Here is an 18,151-nt window from a genome sequence, read left to right on the forward strand (position 1 = left end):
GAAGGTGTACAAAAGGTTCAGGGAGCTAGGAGATGTTAAGGATCTAGAGGGGTATAAGGATTGTAGAAAGGAGCTTAAAAGGGAAATTAGGAGAGCCAGAAGGGGTCATGAGAAGGCCTTGGCGGGTAAGATTAAGGAGAATCCCAAGGCCTTCTACAAATATGTGAAAAGTAAAAGGATGAGAAGAGAAGGGATAGGACCTGTAAAAGGTGAAGGGGGAAAGGTCTGTGTGGAACCAGAAGAAATGGCAGAGGTGCTTAATGAGTACTTTGCCTCAGTATTCACGGTGGAAACTGATCTGGGAGATTTTGCTACAGGTTTGCAGCAGATGGAAAAGATTGAGTATGTGGATATTAAGGAAGAGGATGTGTTAGAACTTTTGAATTCTATCAAGATAGATAAGTCGCCAGGACCAGATGGGACGTACCCCAGGTTACTGTGGGAGGTGAGGGAGGTGATTGCAGAACTCCCGGCGATGATCTTTGCGTCGTCGATGGAGACGGGAGAGGTTCCGGAGGATTGCGGATGTGGTTCCTATTTTCAAGAAAGGGAACAGAGATAGCCCAGGAAATTACCGTCCGGTGAGTCTGACCTCAGTGGTTGGTAAGCTGGAGAGGCTTCTGAGGGACAAGATTTATGAGCATTTGGAGAGGTTTAGCATGATCAGAAATAGTCAGCATGGTTTTGTCAAGGGCAGGTCGTGCCTTACGAGCCTAGTTGAGTTCTTCGAAAATGTGACTGAACACATTGACAAAGGAAGAGCAGTGGACGTGGTGTACATGGACTTCAACAAGGCGTTTGATAAGGTCCCCCGTGCAAGACTTCTTGAGAAGGTGAGAGGGCATGGGATCCAAGGGGCTTTGGCCTTGTGGATCCAGAACTGGCTTGCCTGCAGAAGGCAGAGAGTGGTTGTGGATGGGTCTTTTTCTGCATGGAGGTCAGTCACCAGTGGAGTGCCCCAGGGATCTGTTCTAGGACCCTTGCTGTTTGTCATTTTCATAAATGACCTAGATGAGGAAGTGGAGGGATGGGTTAGTAAGTTCGCCAATGACACGAAGGTCGGTGGTGTTATGGATGGTCTGGAAGGACGTCAGAAGTTGCAGCAGGACATAAATAGGATGCAAGACTGGGCGGAGAAGTGGCAGATGGACTTCAACGCGGATAAATGTGTAGTGGTCCATTTTGGCAGGACCAATGGGATGAACGAGTACACTATCAAGGGCAGGAATCTTAGCAGTGTTGAAGAGCAGAAGGATCTTGGGGTCCGGGTCCACAGGACTCTTAAATCGGCCTCGCAGGTGGAGGATGTGGTCAAGAAGGCGTATGGTGTACTGGCCTTCATTAATCGAGGGATTGAGTTTAGGAGTCGGGAGGTAATGCTGCAACTTTATAAGTCCCTTGTCAGGCCCCACTTGGAGTACTGTGTGCAGTTCTGGTCGCCTCACTATAGGAAGGACGTAGAAGCTATTGAAAGGGTACGGAGGAGATTTACAAGGGTGTTGCCTGGATTGGGAGGTATGCCTTATGAAGTTAGGTTGAGGGAGCTGGGACTCTTCTCCCTGGAGACACGAAGGTTGAGAGGCGGCCTGATAGAGGTTTATAAAACGTTGAGAGGAATAGATAGGGTGGATTCTCAGAGGCTATTTCCCTGGGTTGAAATGGTCGCTACAAGAGGACACAGATTTAAGGTGCAGGGAAGCAAGTACAGAGGAGATGTTAGGGGTAAGTTTTTCACTCAGAGGGTGATGAGTGAATGGAATCGGCTGCCGTCAGTGGTGGTGGAGGCGAACTCTCTGGGGTCTTTTAAAAGACTTCTGGATGAGTATATGGGATTTAATGGGATTGGGGGTTATAGATAGGTCTATGGATTGGTAGGTATTGATGTGATTGGCACAACTTGTGGGCTGAAGGGCCTGTTTGTGCTGTACTGTTCTATGTTCTATATTCATTAAAGCATGACATTTTATAAGCAGCATGTATCACTAAATAGCTGCTATTGACAGCAACCTTAATGTAATAAAACATCCCAAGGTGCATTATAGAGGAACTATGAAACAAGATACGCCACCACGACAAATATGACATAATATGGTATTAGGGTGAATGACCAACAGTTTGGTTGAAGTGGTTGGTTTGACGGGACATCTTAAAGGAGGAAAACAAGACAGAGAAGCAGAAGGATTTAGGGAGGGAATTCTAGGACTCAAGGCCTGGCATGTAAAGGCATGACCACCAAAGGCGGAGCAATTAAAATCTAACGTATAGACAATTAAAAAGCAATGGGTAAAGGAAAAGCACATTATAATAAAAGCATTTGAGAAAGTGGATAACCACCAGGTCAAGTAATGATTTATTATGCCGAACTTATATCCTTAAGTCCCAGAATCAACTGTGGCCCCGATGATAAAATGAAAGATTTATTTCTCTTTTCCAACTTCAAGGGGCATCGCTCAGTGCGTAGTTTCTAACCCAATTTGAGCAAACGCTTTCATAGCACAAGATTGCCAATTTAGTCTGAATCTGTAAAGTAGCCTTGCTTAGCAAGGCATGAGAAAATAGGAATGTAATACTGCTTTGGCTGCATACAATTCTGATGCTGGGTTCTTTCGGGACACTGCACAGTTACAACTCTGCATTTCACCAATGAATACTAGATTTAGTTGGTTAGCTCACTCAGTTGGTTAGACAACTGGTTCATGATGCAAAGTGACACTAACACTGTGGGTTCAATTCCTATACCAGCTGAGATTATTCATGAAGGCCCACCTTCTCAACCTTGCCCTTCGCCTTAGCGTGATCCTCAGGTTAAACCACCAATCAGTTCTCCTCCTCAAAGGGGACAGCAGCCTCTGGTCATCTGGGACTATGGTGACTTTTCCTGTTTATTAGATTTAGGGGTCCACAATGCCAAAGACACAAAAAGGAAAAACCTTGCCACTCCACTGCTAATGTCTACCACATTATTTAAAATTGATCCAAAAAGGTGCTTACTTTCACATAATGCAGCTGAAAACCAACAACACATTAATTAAACAAAGCAATTTCATAAATCATGGTGACATGGGCAAGTAAGTGACAGGTGAAATTTAAGCAAAGTAGTGTGAAGTGATTCATTTTGGAAGGAATCTGAGGAGAGGCAATACAAGCTAAAAGGTGCAGTTCTATAGGGGCAAGGGTGCAGAGGGACCTGGGAGTATATCTGTACACCAATCATTGAAGGTGGCAGGACAGGTTGAGAAAGTAGTTAATAATGCATATGACATCCTGAACTTAATAAATATGGACGCAGAACTCAAAAAATGTTATGATAAACTTGTGTAAAGAAAAAGTTCAATTAGAGTTTATAGAGTCATAGAGGTTTACAACTCGACTTGCCCATGCCGCCCAGTTTTTAAACCATGAAGCTAGTCCCAATTGCCCGTCTTTGGTCCAAATTTCTCTAAACCCATGTAACTATCTAAATGCTTTTTAAAAGACAAAATTATACCTGTCTCCCTGGCAGCTCGTTTCAGACTCTCACCACTCTTGGAAGTGAAAAATTGCCCCTTTTGTATCTCTCCCTTCTCACCTTAAACCTACGCCCTTTAGTTTTAGGCTCCCCTACCTTTGGGTATGACCAAAGGTAGAATATGAAGAGGTTTAAGGAGAGTGTCATGAGAATGGTTCCAGAGATGAGGAACCTCAGTTATCTGGAAAGACTGGAGAGGCTAGGGCTGTTCTCCGTGGAAAAAAGAGAAAATTAAGAGGCAATCTGATCGAGATGTTCAAAATCATGTGTCTTTCCAGAATAGATAGGAGAAACTATTCCCATTAGCAGGATGATCATGAACCAGAGGGCAGTGAATTAGGTGACTGGCGAAATAAGCAACATAATAAAGGATAAACGATATTTACACAGTGATTAGGATCTGGAATGCACTCCCTGGGAGTGTGGTGGAGGAAGATTCAATCTTGGCTTTCAAAAGAGGAGTGGATCAGTATTTAAAGAGAAAAAATTTGCAGGACTAAGGGAAAAGGGTGGGAGAGCCAGACAAGGCAGGTTGCTCGTGCAGGGAACTGGCATAGATATAACATGCCAAATGGCCTCTGATTCTAAGTCTCTTTCAATGACTTACTTTCCTCCGATTACATCCATAGTAAATCGCAGAGCCTCTTGAACAGTCTCAGGTTGACCCTAAAAATAACAAAGTGGTGAGTCCACAATGTGCTTTGTGCTGGATACATTACACAAGTAAAATAATTGGCAATTACTTTCCCTCCCACTTGCTTAATTGTACTTTCAGATCGTTACATTTACCCAAGACTTTCTTCTTATTTCCTCATAACACGCAATATCCTAGTGAATGGATTCTCACTAATGCCTCAATATTCTCCTACTGTATGAAGCCTGATGCTGTTTATTTAAAGTTTATTCATTTGGGTCAGAAGTAGGCTCACATTAACACTGCAATGAAGGTTATTGTGAAAACCCCCTCGTCGCCACACTCCAGGTACATTGAGGGAAAATTTAGCATGGCCAATGCACCAAACCAGCACACCTTCAGACCGTGGAAAGAAACTGGAGCACCTGGAGGAAACCCACGCGCAGACAGGGAGAACGTGCAGACTCTGCATAGACAGTAACACAATCTAGGAATTGAACCTGGGTCCCCAGTTCTGTGAGGCAGCAGTGCTAATCACTGTGCCACCATGCCATGCTGTAACTGTGGTCTTGACATTTTGCACAGATTCACCATTACCTCTTAACTGTAATATTCCAGAAATCTTGCCACAAAATCCAGTTTCAATTGGCCTTAAGTTGCTAATTTTGTCAGAAACTGGAAATAAAAATTACTCTTTCACATCACCCAACCTTCTATAGAGTACAACTGCACCATAACATCTCTAGTCTGGAAATTCAATACCAACTTTCCAGAAATCTTTTGTGCAGCTTTGAGTAACTCAGACTCATTTTAGTACAATTCTTTGGGAGCAGAGGCATACAACTTGGTGTATTTGGATAAGTGAAATAATTTAATAATTTTCATTACCAAACAAATTTTCATTATAAATTTTCTACACAGTTGTTTCAGGTAAATAGTTATTTAATGCTGAGAAGTGTGAAATGAAACAAAAAATCTTGCTCGACAACGTATGAGAGTTTTTTGAGGATGTAAATATATGGTAAATAAACAGGAACCAGGATTTCCAAAAGGCATTTGAGAAAATGCCACACCAAAAGTTAAACAAGATAAGCGGTCACAACATAGATACAGGATCAGTTAATGGACAGGAAACACAGTAGGCATAAACAAGGCACTTCGAAGTTGGCAGGCTGTGACGTGTGGAGTACCCACAAGGATCAGTGCTGGGGCCTCACTGTTGGCTTTGACATCTTACTGTTACCTCTTTATCTAAGTTTGATGTTACATGGCTAGATAGAAAGGTAATCTGTGGGGAGGACAAAGAAGTTGCAAATAGATATAGACAGGTTAAGTCAGTGAGCAATAGGGTGGCAGGAAGAGTTTAATGAGGGAAGTGGGAATATACTCATTTTGAACATAAAAAAAAGGGAATTTTTTTGAAGGTGTGAAACTTTTAAATGTTGATGTTCACAGAGACTTGTGTGCTCCTATAAGAAATGCAGAAAGTTAATATGCAGGTTTAGCAAGCAATTAGGAAGGCATATGAGATGTAAGCATTTATTGCAATGGTATTAGTAAGTAGTAATAAACAAGTCTTGCAACAATTGTACAGGGCTTTGGTGACATCACATAGAATTATACAGTGCAGAAGAGGCTCCTCAGCCCATTGAATCTGCACTGGCACGTGAGGAGCACCTGAATTCCCACCTAATCTCATCTACCAGCACTAGGCCCATAGTCTTGAATGTTATGACATGCCAAATGCTCATCCAGATGCTTTTTAATGGATGTGCATTAACCTGCCTCTACTATCCTCCAAAGGAGTGCATTCCAGACCATTACCATCCTCTGGGTAAAAAAAGGTTTTTCCTCGCATCCCCCTAAACCTCCTGCTCCTCACCATGAACCTATGCCCCTTTGTGACAGACTCTTCAACTAAGGGGAAGAGCTGCTTCTTATCCACTCTCTTCATGTCTCTCAATCCTGTACTCCTCGATCAGGTTGCCCCTCAATCTTCTCTGCTCCAATGAAAATAACCCAAACCTACTCAACTTCTCTTCATAGCTTAAATGTTCCATCCCAGACAGCATCCTGGTGAATCTCCTCTGGCCACCCTCCAGTGCAATCACATCTGTAAAAGTTGTACAATTTTGGTCTCCATATTTAAGAAAGGATATACTTGCATTGGAAGCAATGCAGCAAAGACATTCACTAAATTGGTCCCTGGGATGAGGAGGTTGTCCTATGATGAGAACCTGAATAAATTGGGGCCTACAATTACCAGAGTTTAGAAAACTGAGATGTCATTAAACATACAAGATTTCGAAGGAGCTTGATAGGATGGATATTGTTTCTGCTATCGGGGAATTTGAAACACAAGTACATCCACTCAGGATAAGGGGCTGATCATTTGTGAGCGAGGACGACAACATTCGGAATTCCCTGAACCCGGAGTGGTGGATACTCTATTGTTGAATGCATTTATAGCTGGGGTAAACAGATTTCTTTGTCTCTCATTGTCAGAGTCATAGGGGTTTACAGCATGGAAACAGACCCTTCGGCCCAACTTGTCCCCTAAGCTATCCCAATTGCCCGCATTTGGCCAATATCCCTCTACACCCATCTTACCCATGTAACTGTCTAAATGCTTTTTAAAAAACAAAATTGTTACCGCCCCTACTATCATCACCTCTGGCAGCTGTTCCAGGCACTCTCAACCTTCTATGTGAAATAATTGCCCCTCTGGACACGTCTGTATCTCTCCCCTCTCATCTTAAACCTATGCCCTCTAGTTTTAGACTCCCCTACCTTTGGGGAAAGATATTGACTGTCTAGATGATTTATGTTCCTCGTTATTTTACAAACTTTTATAAATCACCCCTCAGCCTTCTACGCTCCAGAGAAAAAAGTCCCAGTTTATCCAGCCTCTCTCATAACTCAAACTATCAAGTCCTGGTAACATCATAATAAATCTCTTCTGCACTCTTTCTAGATTAATAATATCCTTTCTATAATAGGGTGACCAGATCTGTACTCAATATTCCAACTGTGGCCTTACCAATGTCTTGTACAACTTCAACAAGACATCCCAACTCCTGTCGTCAATGTTCTGACCAATGAAACCAAGCATGCTGAATGCCTTCTCCACTACTCTGTCCACCTGTGACTCCACTTTCAAGAAGCTTTGAGCCTGTACTCCTAGATCTCTTTGTTCCATAACTCTCCCCAATGCTCTACCATTGTGGGCCTTTATAGCGAGAGGAGTGGAGTATAAAAGCAGGGAGGTCTTGTTGCAATTATACAAGGTACTGGTGAGGCCACACCTAGAGTACTGTGTGCAATTTTGGTCCCCTTATTTGAGAAAGGATATATTACTTTTTGGAGGAAGTGCAGAGAAGGTTCACCCGGTTGATACTGGAGATGAGGGGGTTAGCTTATGAGGAGAGATTGAGTAGCCTGGGCCTGTACTTGTTGGAATTTAGAAGGCTGAGGGGAGATCTTATAGAGATACCCAAGGTAATGAAGGGACTAGACAGGGTAGAAACAGAGAGATTATTTCCACTTTGAATGGAAATAAGAACTAGAAGGCACAGCCTCAAAATATGGGGGAAGTCAATTTAGAAATAGAGGTGAGGAGGAACTTCTTCTCCCAGAGGGGAGTGAATCTTTGGAATTTGTTGCCCATTGAAGCATTGGAGGCTATCTCATTAAATGTGTTTAAGTCACAGATAGATAGATTTTTGACCAATAAGATAATTAAGGGTTATGGGGAGCAGGCGGGTAAGTGGAACTGAACCACTATCAGATCAGCCATGATCTTACTGAATGGCGAGGCAGGCTCGAGGGGCTAGATGGCTTACTCCTGCTCATATTTCTTATGTTCTTATGTTATATTCTTAACTGAGTAGGACCAATCCCAATTTGATCTACCAAAATGCATCACCTCACATTTATCTAAATTAAACTCCATCTGCCATTCATCAGCCCACTGGGCCAACTGACCAAGATTCGTTGCAATCTGAGATAATCTTCTTCACTGTCCACCATGCCACCAATCTTAGTGTCATCTGCAAATTTTCTAATCACACCTCCTATATTCTCAACCAAATCATTAATATAAACGACAAATAATAGTGGACCCAGCACCGATCCCTGAGGCACATTGCTGGCCAAAGGTCTCCAGTTTGAAAAATAACCCTCTACAACCACCCTGTCCTCTGTCACCAAGCCAACTTTGTATCCATTTGGCTACCTCACCCTGGATCCCTGAGATTCATGCGATGTCTTGTCAAAGGCCTTGCTAAAATCCATGTAGACAACATCAACTGCACTGCCCTCATCCCATTCAAACAGTTACCCACTCAGAAAACTCAACCAAATTTGTGAGACATGATTTTCCACTCTCAAAACCATGCTCACTGTCCCTAATCAGTCCTTGCGTCTCTAAACGCCTACATATCTTGTCTCTCAAAACACCTTCTAACAATTACGCACCACAGATGTGAGGCTCACTAGCCTGTAGTTCCCAGGCTTTTCCCTATAGTCCTTTTTAAACAAAGGCACAACATTTGCCACTCTCCAATTTCCAGGCACCTCACCTGTGACTATCAATGATTCAAATATCTCTGCTAGGGGATCCGCAATTTCCTCCCTAGCCTCCTACAATGTCTTGGAATACACTTCATCAGATTTATCATCCTTGATGCACTTTAAGACTTCTAGCACCTCCTTCTCTGTACTATGTATGCTCCTCAAGACATTACTATTTATTTCCCCAAGTTCCCTAACATCCATGCTTTTCTCAACAGTAAATACTGATGAAAAATATTCATTTAGGATCCCACTCATCTCTTCTGGATCCACACATAGATGACTTTGTTGATCCTTAAGAGGCCCTCGTCTTTTGGCCTTTATGTATTTGTGGAAGCTCTTTGGATTCTCCTTTGCCAAAACGCTCTCTTGTCCCCTTTTTGCCCTCCTGACTTCTCTCAATTCTACTCTTACATCCCCTATACTCTTCAAGGGATTCACTTGATCCCAGCTGCCTATGCATATCATGTGCCTCCTTCTTCTTCTTGACCAGGGCCTCAATATCCCGAGTCATCCAGGGTTCCCTACTTCAACCAGCCTTGCCCTTCAACATAAGAGAAACGTGTTTGCCCTGAACCCCAGTTAACACACTTTTGAAAGCCTCCCACTTACAGACCTACCTTTGCCTTCCCATAGACTCCCCGAATTAACTTTTGAACGTTCCTGCCTGATACCACATTCTTGCTTACCCCAGATAACTTTCCCCCCTTGATTCCTCTCAAGGAATCAAGAGATGTCAGATTCTCGAAAAGCAAGGGGAGGAAGTTATCAGGGGTAATCAAGAATGGCAGTAACTCGAGTTTGGAGAGCAGTTGTTACAACTTGTTAATTCCTTCTCAAGTCCGCCCTTACAAAAGAATCAGTTCAGTATTTATACATAATCATTATCAATTTGCGTTACCAGAGCTTATTCAGGAATTTGATCAGTAGTGACGTCATAAGCAATGTCATAAATCATGATACAGCCTGCTGACCTCTGTCTCATCATTCATACCTTTATCTTGTCCTTTGATAGAACAGAAGGTTGGGACTCCTTCATCCCTGACCTTATCTTGTCCTGTCTTACTCATACAGCCCTGCTAAGCGGAATCAGCATTATCAGGTCTTCACCCTCTCCCGTCTTATTCATGTCTTAGGTTATGTGGAGTCAGCTTTATCGGGTCTTACAGGGGTCTGGCATTTTGGAATAGCTTGGTCAGCTTTCCTTATTTTGTACCAAATAGTTGACAATTTTCCCATCATGCCATTACTTCATTTGTACAACTTCACAGTCATGGAATCTGGAACACAGTCTTAAGATAAAGGGTCAATCATTCAGGACCTAAGATGGGGAGAAATTTCTTCACTATTGTAAATTTTTGGAATTATCTCCCCAAAGAATTGTGCATAATAGCTCATTAAATTTATTTAAGCCTGAAGGGGACAAATATTTGGTCTGTAATGGGTTTGAGGAACAGGTTTGGGAAAGTGGGTTGAGGCCAAAGATCAGCAATGCTCACACTGAAAGGGAGAGCAGGCACCAGGGGCCCTAGGGCCTATTCACTCTCTAATTTCTGGTGTTCTCATGAAAGTTTAACATTGAGGCTTGAACCTCCATCGGCACTTAAAAAGGGTCTTAAAATCATACTTTTGTTTAATAATCTGTACATGTTCTTTTAAACTTCCTTCAATAACAACACGTTACACTAAAATGAAACAAAAACTGCAAAAATCAAAACTCACCTTTGCATACTTGACTGCTTCATTCAACTTGTCCAATGAACTTTGAAAGTAAGCAAGCTGCAATAATAGAATACCCACACGTATTTAACATCATACTGCAGCCCAGAGTCAAACAAATGCAATCATTTCAATCATCGACTCACTTCACAAACTTCAAGGTCAAAAGAACGGTGAAGAACATTTTCTACTCACTCTTTCTCCGTATTTCTGTTGTTCTTCTGATTGCTTACCCATATGAAGCTGCAATAAAGTACAAAGGAAAGTATTGAGAATGTCAATTAGCATGTGGAGCTAGAAAACTCCAGCAACAAAAAGGAATAAGCATCAGAACTGCTGTGAACCATAAAAAATATAATGCTGGCCAATGAGGCTGATTTTTTTTAATCATATATTTTAGCACCAAAATGCAGAGTGAATGTTTTCCGGAGAAAACTTATACTGTAGTCATAACAGGAATTCAACAGAAACCCATGCCACTGAACTTTGGTATACTGAATACATCACATGCAAACTCTGACTTTGGAAAGAAACAAAACAAACACAGATTCAGCTAGAGTTACAAAGGACAGATAAATCCAGTAAGTAAAAGAACGACACCACAGATACCAATTAATTCTTCCTTCTTGCCTGGAAGTGCAGTGGTGGCAAGTTCAATTGAGGCATTGAAGAGAACCCTAGATGATTATCTGAATAGAAACAATATGCAATGCAATAGGGAAAAGGCAGGGGAATGGCACCAGGTCATAATGCTCATTTGGAGAGCCAGTGCAGGCACGAAGGGCCAAATGGCCTCCTTAGTACTATAATTCTGTGATTCTGTGAACAGCATGATACCTTCTGGCTCTCAGTTGGAATTTGACCAGCTGAGTAAGTACGCAGAGACAAGTCTCATATGCATACATCACTGAAAAGAATTTAGCGTAATAATCTTTTCATAGATATTTTCTCTTTATTTCCAACATGTATTTTACAAAAATTTGAAGATTCTCATTCAAAACAGTGCTTTTTCAATTCAGCCAATTGTCTGATAGTTAAAGCACTAATTGTTGTGCTAATCCATACAGACCAAAAGAAATTCCTGTGTGTAGATTCAAAAGGAGGCCAAGCACAAGATGCTGCCATAACAGAATAACTCAACAACATTGATTTGGTTGCATTTATTCTTCAAAAACTGGGACTTGTGTACTGTAGGGATGTAGTCACATTTCAACAAGAGACAGGTCTTTCAATGAAAATAGAAGAAAACTCAGAGGCAAGGGTTTAACAGGAGAAGAGGCATGTTCTCAGAGAACAGCAGAAATTCAGAGTTTTATATTTTCCATACAATGCTACTTACATGTGCGACTGCGGCATAGTAATAAATCTTCATTTGTACCAGCTTCTTCCAGTCTTTCTGAAATTTCCCGATAAGTGAAGCAGTCTCTGAGTTTTCCAGGGCACGACAAGCTTCCTTATAATAATCAACGACCTGGCAACAATGCAAACTATAAGTCTCTTACCTAGTCACCATATTACCAATGCAGCCAGAATTGTTACTTTTCTCTCCTCTAAGTCTGCACCAAAAAATTCTGAACGTAGATTTCAAACTAATAACTAAAAGCTACAGACGAAAGCAACTGGGGAGTAATTGGGAGAAGAGTCAAAGGCACTTCCTCTTCACGTCATTTCAAAACTAAATTAAAGATATTCACTCCAAGTATTATCAGGACTTCATAATGAAGTAGTTGTTATTAAGGTGAATCAGGAAATGCACTACATCTGGACTGCACCCGTCAGAACAACATCTGACATATAGGTCACATGTGCAGGTTTGGTCATGTTTCCAGAAAAATGATAAAAGTTCAGAAAAGGATGATGCATCGCTATTACAGGGACTCAACTCGACTGAACTCTGAGACTGGAAAAAAGCCAAGGTAACATGATAATGGCCATTAAAAGAACATTGTTAAGGTAGAAGCAAGCAATTTATTTGAGAATACAATTACAAAAAGACACAAGTCTCAAATTGAAAGTGCTCGAGGAAATTTTTAAACACAATAGTTAAAAGAAAGGTTGTGGATCAGAAAATGGGAAAAACGACAATTTAGTACAAGTGTCAAGAATGGCTCCCCTTGGAACATGATTCAAAGATTTTTCCATCTACCTCTCAGATACGTGGAACAAATTAACAAAGAAACTTGAGTTGATCTTGAAGCGATCAACATCTCTAATGAATAAAGTTCTGTCGGAAATGATTGAGAGATAGATATACAAATAGATTGAAGTAGCAGCAATATCTTTGGTTGGGATGAGAAGGAAAGAAAGAATTTAAGATTCAGTTAAGGAAATTTGGTTGCAGAGGAAGTAGGCTTTATGCATCCAATACTTTTTTGACTTAGGGTTTTGTATTCTCTATGTTTTTGGAATAATGTAGAAATTTGGATTTTTCCTCATCCCAAATTTTTCATAAAGATATAAACTGTACAGTATTAATGCACATTGTTACATACCTGGGCACTGATTCTTGCTACTAGAAAGCTTTTTCTGTTGTCTAGCATAGACTTTTCCAGCAGACACTCCTGAGCTTGTCCCTAAAGTAACGAGACACCAGAGAAGTGTGATCATTGAGAAACGTAGCATCTATTTTGACATAAACTATTTTAAACCATTAATGACTAACCCATTTATTTAGCTAGAACAACTAAAAAGAGTCATTTTGCAATTTATCAGTTGAAAATGCAGTTGATGAGGTGATTTATTTAATTAATGCTGTATCTCTTAATAAAAATGCATACATCTGCACAAGGGATGCATCTTCAACCACACCAGAGATACAATTGCTTTGAACAGGGGAAGTCCCCTTGCCAAACTTTACTGGTTGCCTGAGTTTTAACATTAACATCTTCGAAGAAAGAAAAATCTCTATATCATTGTTTGAGTCTATTTCCATAATCTTCTCCAGTCCGATGGCAACTTCAGTTTCCTATTCAAACTGCAACTGAGGGCCAACCATGCATGCTCTCCATTACTAAAACTGCTTATTTTCATCTCTACCAATTGCTCACCTTTTCCCCTCAATGCCTTACAATTAAAATTTTCATGTTTCTATCATTCCAAAAGGTGCAGTTTTCCCCAGTAGTATTATCTTACTCCCCTCAGATTCTACATTCTTGTGCATCCAGTCCTTCGCCTGGCCACAAGTGGTCCACAATCTTCAGTTCCCTTTCTAGTTCTCCACGAGCAGAAATTTCTTCACCCAGAGAGTGGTGAGCCTGTGGAATTCTCTACCACAGAAAGCAGTTGAGGTCAAAACATTGTATGTTTTCAAGGAGTTACATATAGCTCTTGGGGCTAAAGGAACTAAAAGATACGGAGGGAAAGTGGGAACAGATGAGTTGGACGATCAATCATGATCTTGAAATGATGGACCAGGTTTGAAGAACTGAACAGCCTACTCCTGCTCCTATTTTCTATGTTTCCATGCACCTTTCTCCCTTATAACCTGTTTCTGTGACCCAAGCATCTGGTCACTTTCATGCCCTATACCTCCAGCTTTAAGTCAGTGATTTTATTGTTTGTACTCATGTGCTTTGAAACATTGTTAGTCATTGAATACATGGTAAAAATAACTTGTATTTAAACAATGTGCACCACTTTACTCCTCATGATGAGGTCCACTGTCTCTTCTCACTCTCACCAACACTATTGCTAGTATAGCCTTCAAACCATCATGGCCCCGCATTGTAGAATTTGTTTACAGCACCTGAATTTACATTCGGAAAGTTTACTATTTTGATTACATCTACTAATCTCTCCCTCTTGCTGTGTAGCGGCCAGCAGCCTCTCTGCAAAGAGCTTTGAGACATTTGGCTGCATGAAAAACACTTAAAAACTGTGATTTTAATTAAAGAAATTTTAAATCAGTTAGTTGTGCCTTTATTCCATTTGACATACTAAATTATTTTCAAATCCTGGTTAGATGTCCAACTAGAAAATGAAAATAATCCAGTTCTCTTTCCTAAAGCTAATTTTTGCCAGCTAATGCACTTTGGTCAGGATGAACTTGGATACCTTACCCATCCTCATAAAAAAACCTGCAATAATCAAAGTGCAAAACTCTCCTGAACTTGTGCCTCATTAACACTGTCATTGCTGCAGGAACACCTCAATAAAAGCCAGCTAATGGTGTTAGCTCACTTTATTAACAACTTCTTAGTGCTGGCACATAAATTCTGCTTTTTAATTTATTTCAATAGCCACAGAAATGTACCATAATGATTCAGTGACTTAACCACTTCATTTCCACTAAGTTTTCCAGAATAAATCTCAGTTTAGCAAAAACAAAGGAAAGCTATGAGGAGACAAGTCCACAGATAGATATTACACAAATGTGATATTACAGCTCATACATTTGTGAGACATTACTCTCCATATTTCATTCTAACCATGTTGACACCTATTAAAATAGTGAACAGCAGAATGTCCAACAATCAGTATTTTTATGATTGTACTGCAGTCACTGGTTGGCTTATATTTATGCTATGACCCGAACTTACATAATTAAGATACACATCTTATGTGCAATATCACTGGAAGAATACATTAAACTCTTATTTACACAATCATTGTGACTGCCTGAGTACTTAACTCCTTTCCATCAACACATCTTGCTCTGAAACTTGCTCTAGATTGGGGGAAAGGCAAATTGTGCGGAGGGTGTGGAGAGTCTGCAGAAGGATCTAGATAGGCTGGGCGAATGGGCCAGGAAATGGCAAATGGAATTTAATGTTGGCAAGTGTGAGGTGGTCCACTTTGGTAGGAAGAATGGTAGGAAGGACTATTACTTACGGGGCGAAAAACTGCAGCAGGCGACGGTGCAGAGGGACCTCGGGGTCCTTGTGCATGAGTCGCAAAAACCCAGCTTGCAGGTACAGCAGGTGGTCAGGAAGGCGAATGGGATGCTGGCCTTCATAGCGAGGGGGATTGAATATAAAAGTAGGGAGGTCTTGCTGCAGCTGTATAGGGCATTGGTGAGGCCGCAGCTGGAGTACTGTGTGCAGTTTTGGGCGCCGCACCTGCGCAAGGATATTTTGGCCCTGGAGGGAGTGCAGAGGAGGTTTACTAGGCTGATACCGGAGTTGAGGGGATTGAGCTATGAGGAGAGGCTGAATAAACTAGGCTTGTACTCGTTAGAGTTTAGAAGAATGAGGGGAGATCTCATTGAGACGTATAAGATGATGAATGGGATGGATAGGATAGAGGTGGAAAGACTCTTCCCGCTCAAAAAAGACAGTAGGACTAGGGGGCACAGCCTCAAGATAAAGGGGAGGCGGTTTAGAACGAAGTTGAGGCGGAACTTCTTCACTCAAAGGGTGGTGAATCTCTGGAATTCTCTGCCCGTTGAAGTGGTGGAGGCTGCCTCGCTAAATATTTTTAAGAAGCGGGTTGATGGGTTCTTGATAAGAGAGGAGATTAAGGGTTATGGGGAGAGGGCGGGAAAGTGGAACTGAGCCACAACAGATCAGCCATGATCTTATTGAATGGCGGGGCAGGCTCGAAGGGCTAGATGGCCTACTCCTGCTCCTATTTCTTATGTTCTTATTTCTCATGTTCTTAAACTCTGCTTTTCTCCTATGGAAAGGAGAATACAGCACCAAAAAGCAGATAAAACATGATAGCACCAGTTGCAAAATACATAATTATCCAAATCTTCTATGCACTATAAGAGACAAAAAAAATCATGTGTTATGTCACATACCACAAACGTGCAACACAAAATTCACCAAAATACTTTAAGTGGTAATCCAATTTTCAAATCTCGAAGTGATGATTCAACTGTATTTCAACTACATCAAGTCATCTTATGCACGTAAGCAAGTATGCACATACGCAGGTAATAGAATGCAACCTTGCACAACTTTGAACCCCCATCTTGAGTTTCGCCCTTACCAGCATGAGATTAATGTTAAGATTGAGGATTTGATGGCTCATGTCTACACTGTAAGAGTGGCTGAAGTGATCCCTTAGATAGGAGAAAGCTCCTGCTGAGCATTGAAAGTGTGTACAGGAAACCTTCATGCCCTGCAAGGAAGTTAACAGAAATGCAATGACTCGATACATCATTAAACAAAAAAAAATCATCAAAAGCTAAAATCAGTAAGAATAGCTCACTGTGCAGTTACTTGATTATATTATTACCCACCTCCTCAGTCACTCTGTTATCCACAGCTCCGAGCATTGAGTGAAGGGCTCCTGGGAGAAAAAAAATGCATCAACAATTCAATAATCTACTAATGCAAAGAATTGATTTTGCAAGTGCAATATGAAAATAAGCTAGTTAGCCTGGCAACATGTGACCAAAGCATAAATCTATTCTAATTTCTCACTGTACAAGAATCCCAGTCAGGACCCATAGAGTGACTCATGTTAGAAGTTGAAAAGGGCTGCATCTGGTAAAATGCAGTTAACTCAATGTATGAAGTCCTAATTCCTTTTTTATTTTTGGGAGAGACAACAAGAATAAAGTACAAAGGAGCACTCAGGATCTATGACATAATCAGTCCAGTTTTGATCCCAATCGAGCCTCTTACCACCTTTTCTCATATAGCAGGTTAAAACTAATAATTTAGTACCATAAACACTAGGTTACCAACCCAGTGTTCATTTAGCATTCATCTGTGGCAGCAAATTAATTAATTGGATTAGTAATGGAGAAGGTACTATGCATTTAAAAACATGTATTTATATCATGTTTCTTGTGAGGGGCATGTTTAAAATTCAGCTATGGTTTATCCAGTGCCGACCTGTCTGCCAATCAGGCAGTTCCATGCCAAGAATGCAGGGGAATACTTGATGCTAGGTAATGGGGTGTTTATTTTATAAGAACATAAGAAATAGGAGCAGGAATAGGCCATCTAGCCCTTCGAGCCTGCCCCGCCATTCAATAAGATCATGGCTGATCTGTGGCGGCTCAGTTCCACATTCCCGCCCTCTCCCCATAACCCTTAATCCCCTCTCTTATCAAAAACCCATCAACCCGCGTCTTAAAAATATTTAGCGAGGCAGCCTCCACCACTTCAACGGGCAGAGAATTCCAGAGATTCACCACCCTTTGAGTGAAGAAGTTCTTCCTCAACTCCGTTCTAAACCACCCACCCCACTTTATCTTGAGGCTGTGCCCCCTAGTCCTACTGTCCTTTCTGAGCGGGAAGAGTCTCTCCACCTCTATCCTATCCATCCCATTCATCATCTTATACGTCTCAATGAGATCTCCCCTCATTCTTCTAAACTCTAACGAGTACAAGCCTAGTTTATTCAGCCTCTCCTCATTGCTCAACCCCCTCAACTTCGTTATCAGCCTAGTAAACCTCCTCTGCGCTCCCTCCAAGGCCAAAATAGCCTTGCGTAAGTGCGGCAACAAAAACTGCACACAGTACTCCAGCTGCGGCCTCACCAATGCCCTATACAGCTGCAGCAAGACCTCCCTACTTTTATATTCAATCCCCCTCGCTATGAAGGCCAGCATCCCATTCGCCTTCCTGACCACCTGCTGCACCTGCAGGCTGGGTTTTTGCGACTCATGCACAAGCACCCCGAGGTCCCTCTGCACCATTGCCTGCTGCAGTTTTTCGCCATGTAAGTAATAATCCTTCCTACCATTATTCCTACCAAAGTGGACCACCTCGCACTTACCAACATTAAATTCCATTTGCCAGTTCCTGGCCCATTCGCCCAGC

The 18,151-nt window shown here is 41.5% G+C and overlaps 1 protein-coding gene across 1 annotated transcript in view; it reads right to left on the reverse strand.

The window, feature by feature from the left end:
- Positions 1 to 18,151, reverse strand: part of ptpn23a (protein tyrosine phosphatase, non-receptor type 23, a) — a 95,900-nt gene that overhangs the window by 47,700 nt on the left and 30,049 nt on the right. The window contains exons 5-11 of the mRNA XM_080194530.1: positions 16,618 to 16,667; positions 16,365 to 16,496; positions 12,926 to 13,006; positions 11,773 to 11,904; positions 10,629 to 10,676; positions 10,437 to 10,493; positions 4,116 to 4,174 (exon numbers count right to left, since the gene is read on the reverse strand). Coding sequence (XP_080050656.1) covers positions 4,116 to 4,174; positions 10,437 to 10,493; positions 10,629 to 10,676; positions 11,773 to 11,904; positions 12,926 to 13,006; positions 16,365 to 16,496; positions 16,618 to 16,667 — 559 coding nt within the window. The remainder of the gene's footprint in view (positions 1 to 4,115; positions 4,175 to 10,436; positions 10,494 to 10,628; positions 10,677 to 11,772; positions 11,905 to 12,925; positions 13,007 to 16,364; positions 16,497 to 16,617; positions 16,668 to 18,151) is intronic.

The sequence above is a fragment of the Carcharhinus amblyrhynchos genome, chromosome 8, assembly GCF_965287045.1.
Source record: "Carcharhinus amblyrhynchos chromosome 8, sCarAmb.v2.hapA, whole genome shotgun sequence".
NCBI lineage: Eukaryota > Metazoa > Chordata > Chondrichthyes > Carcharhiniformes > Carcharhinidae > Carcharhinus > Carcharhinus amblyrhynchos.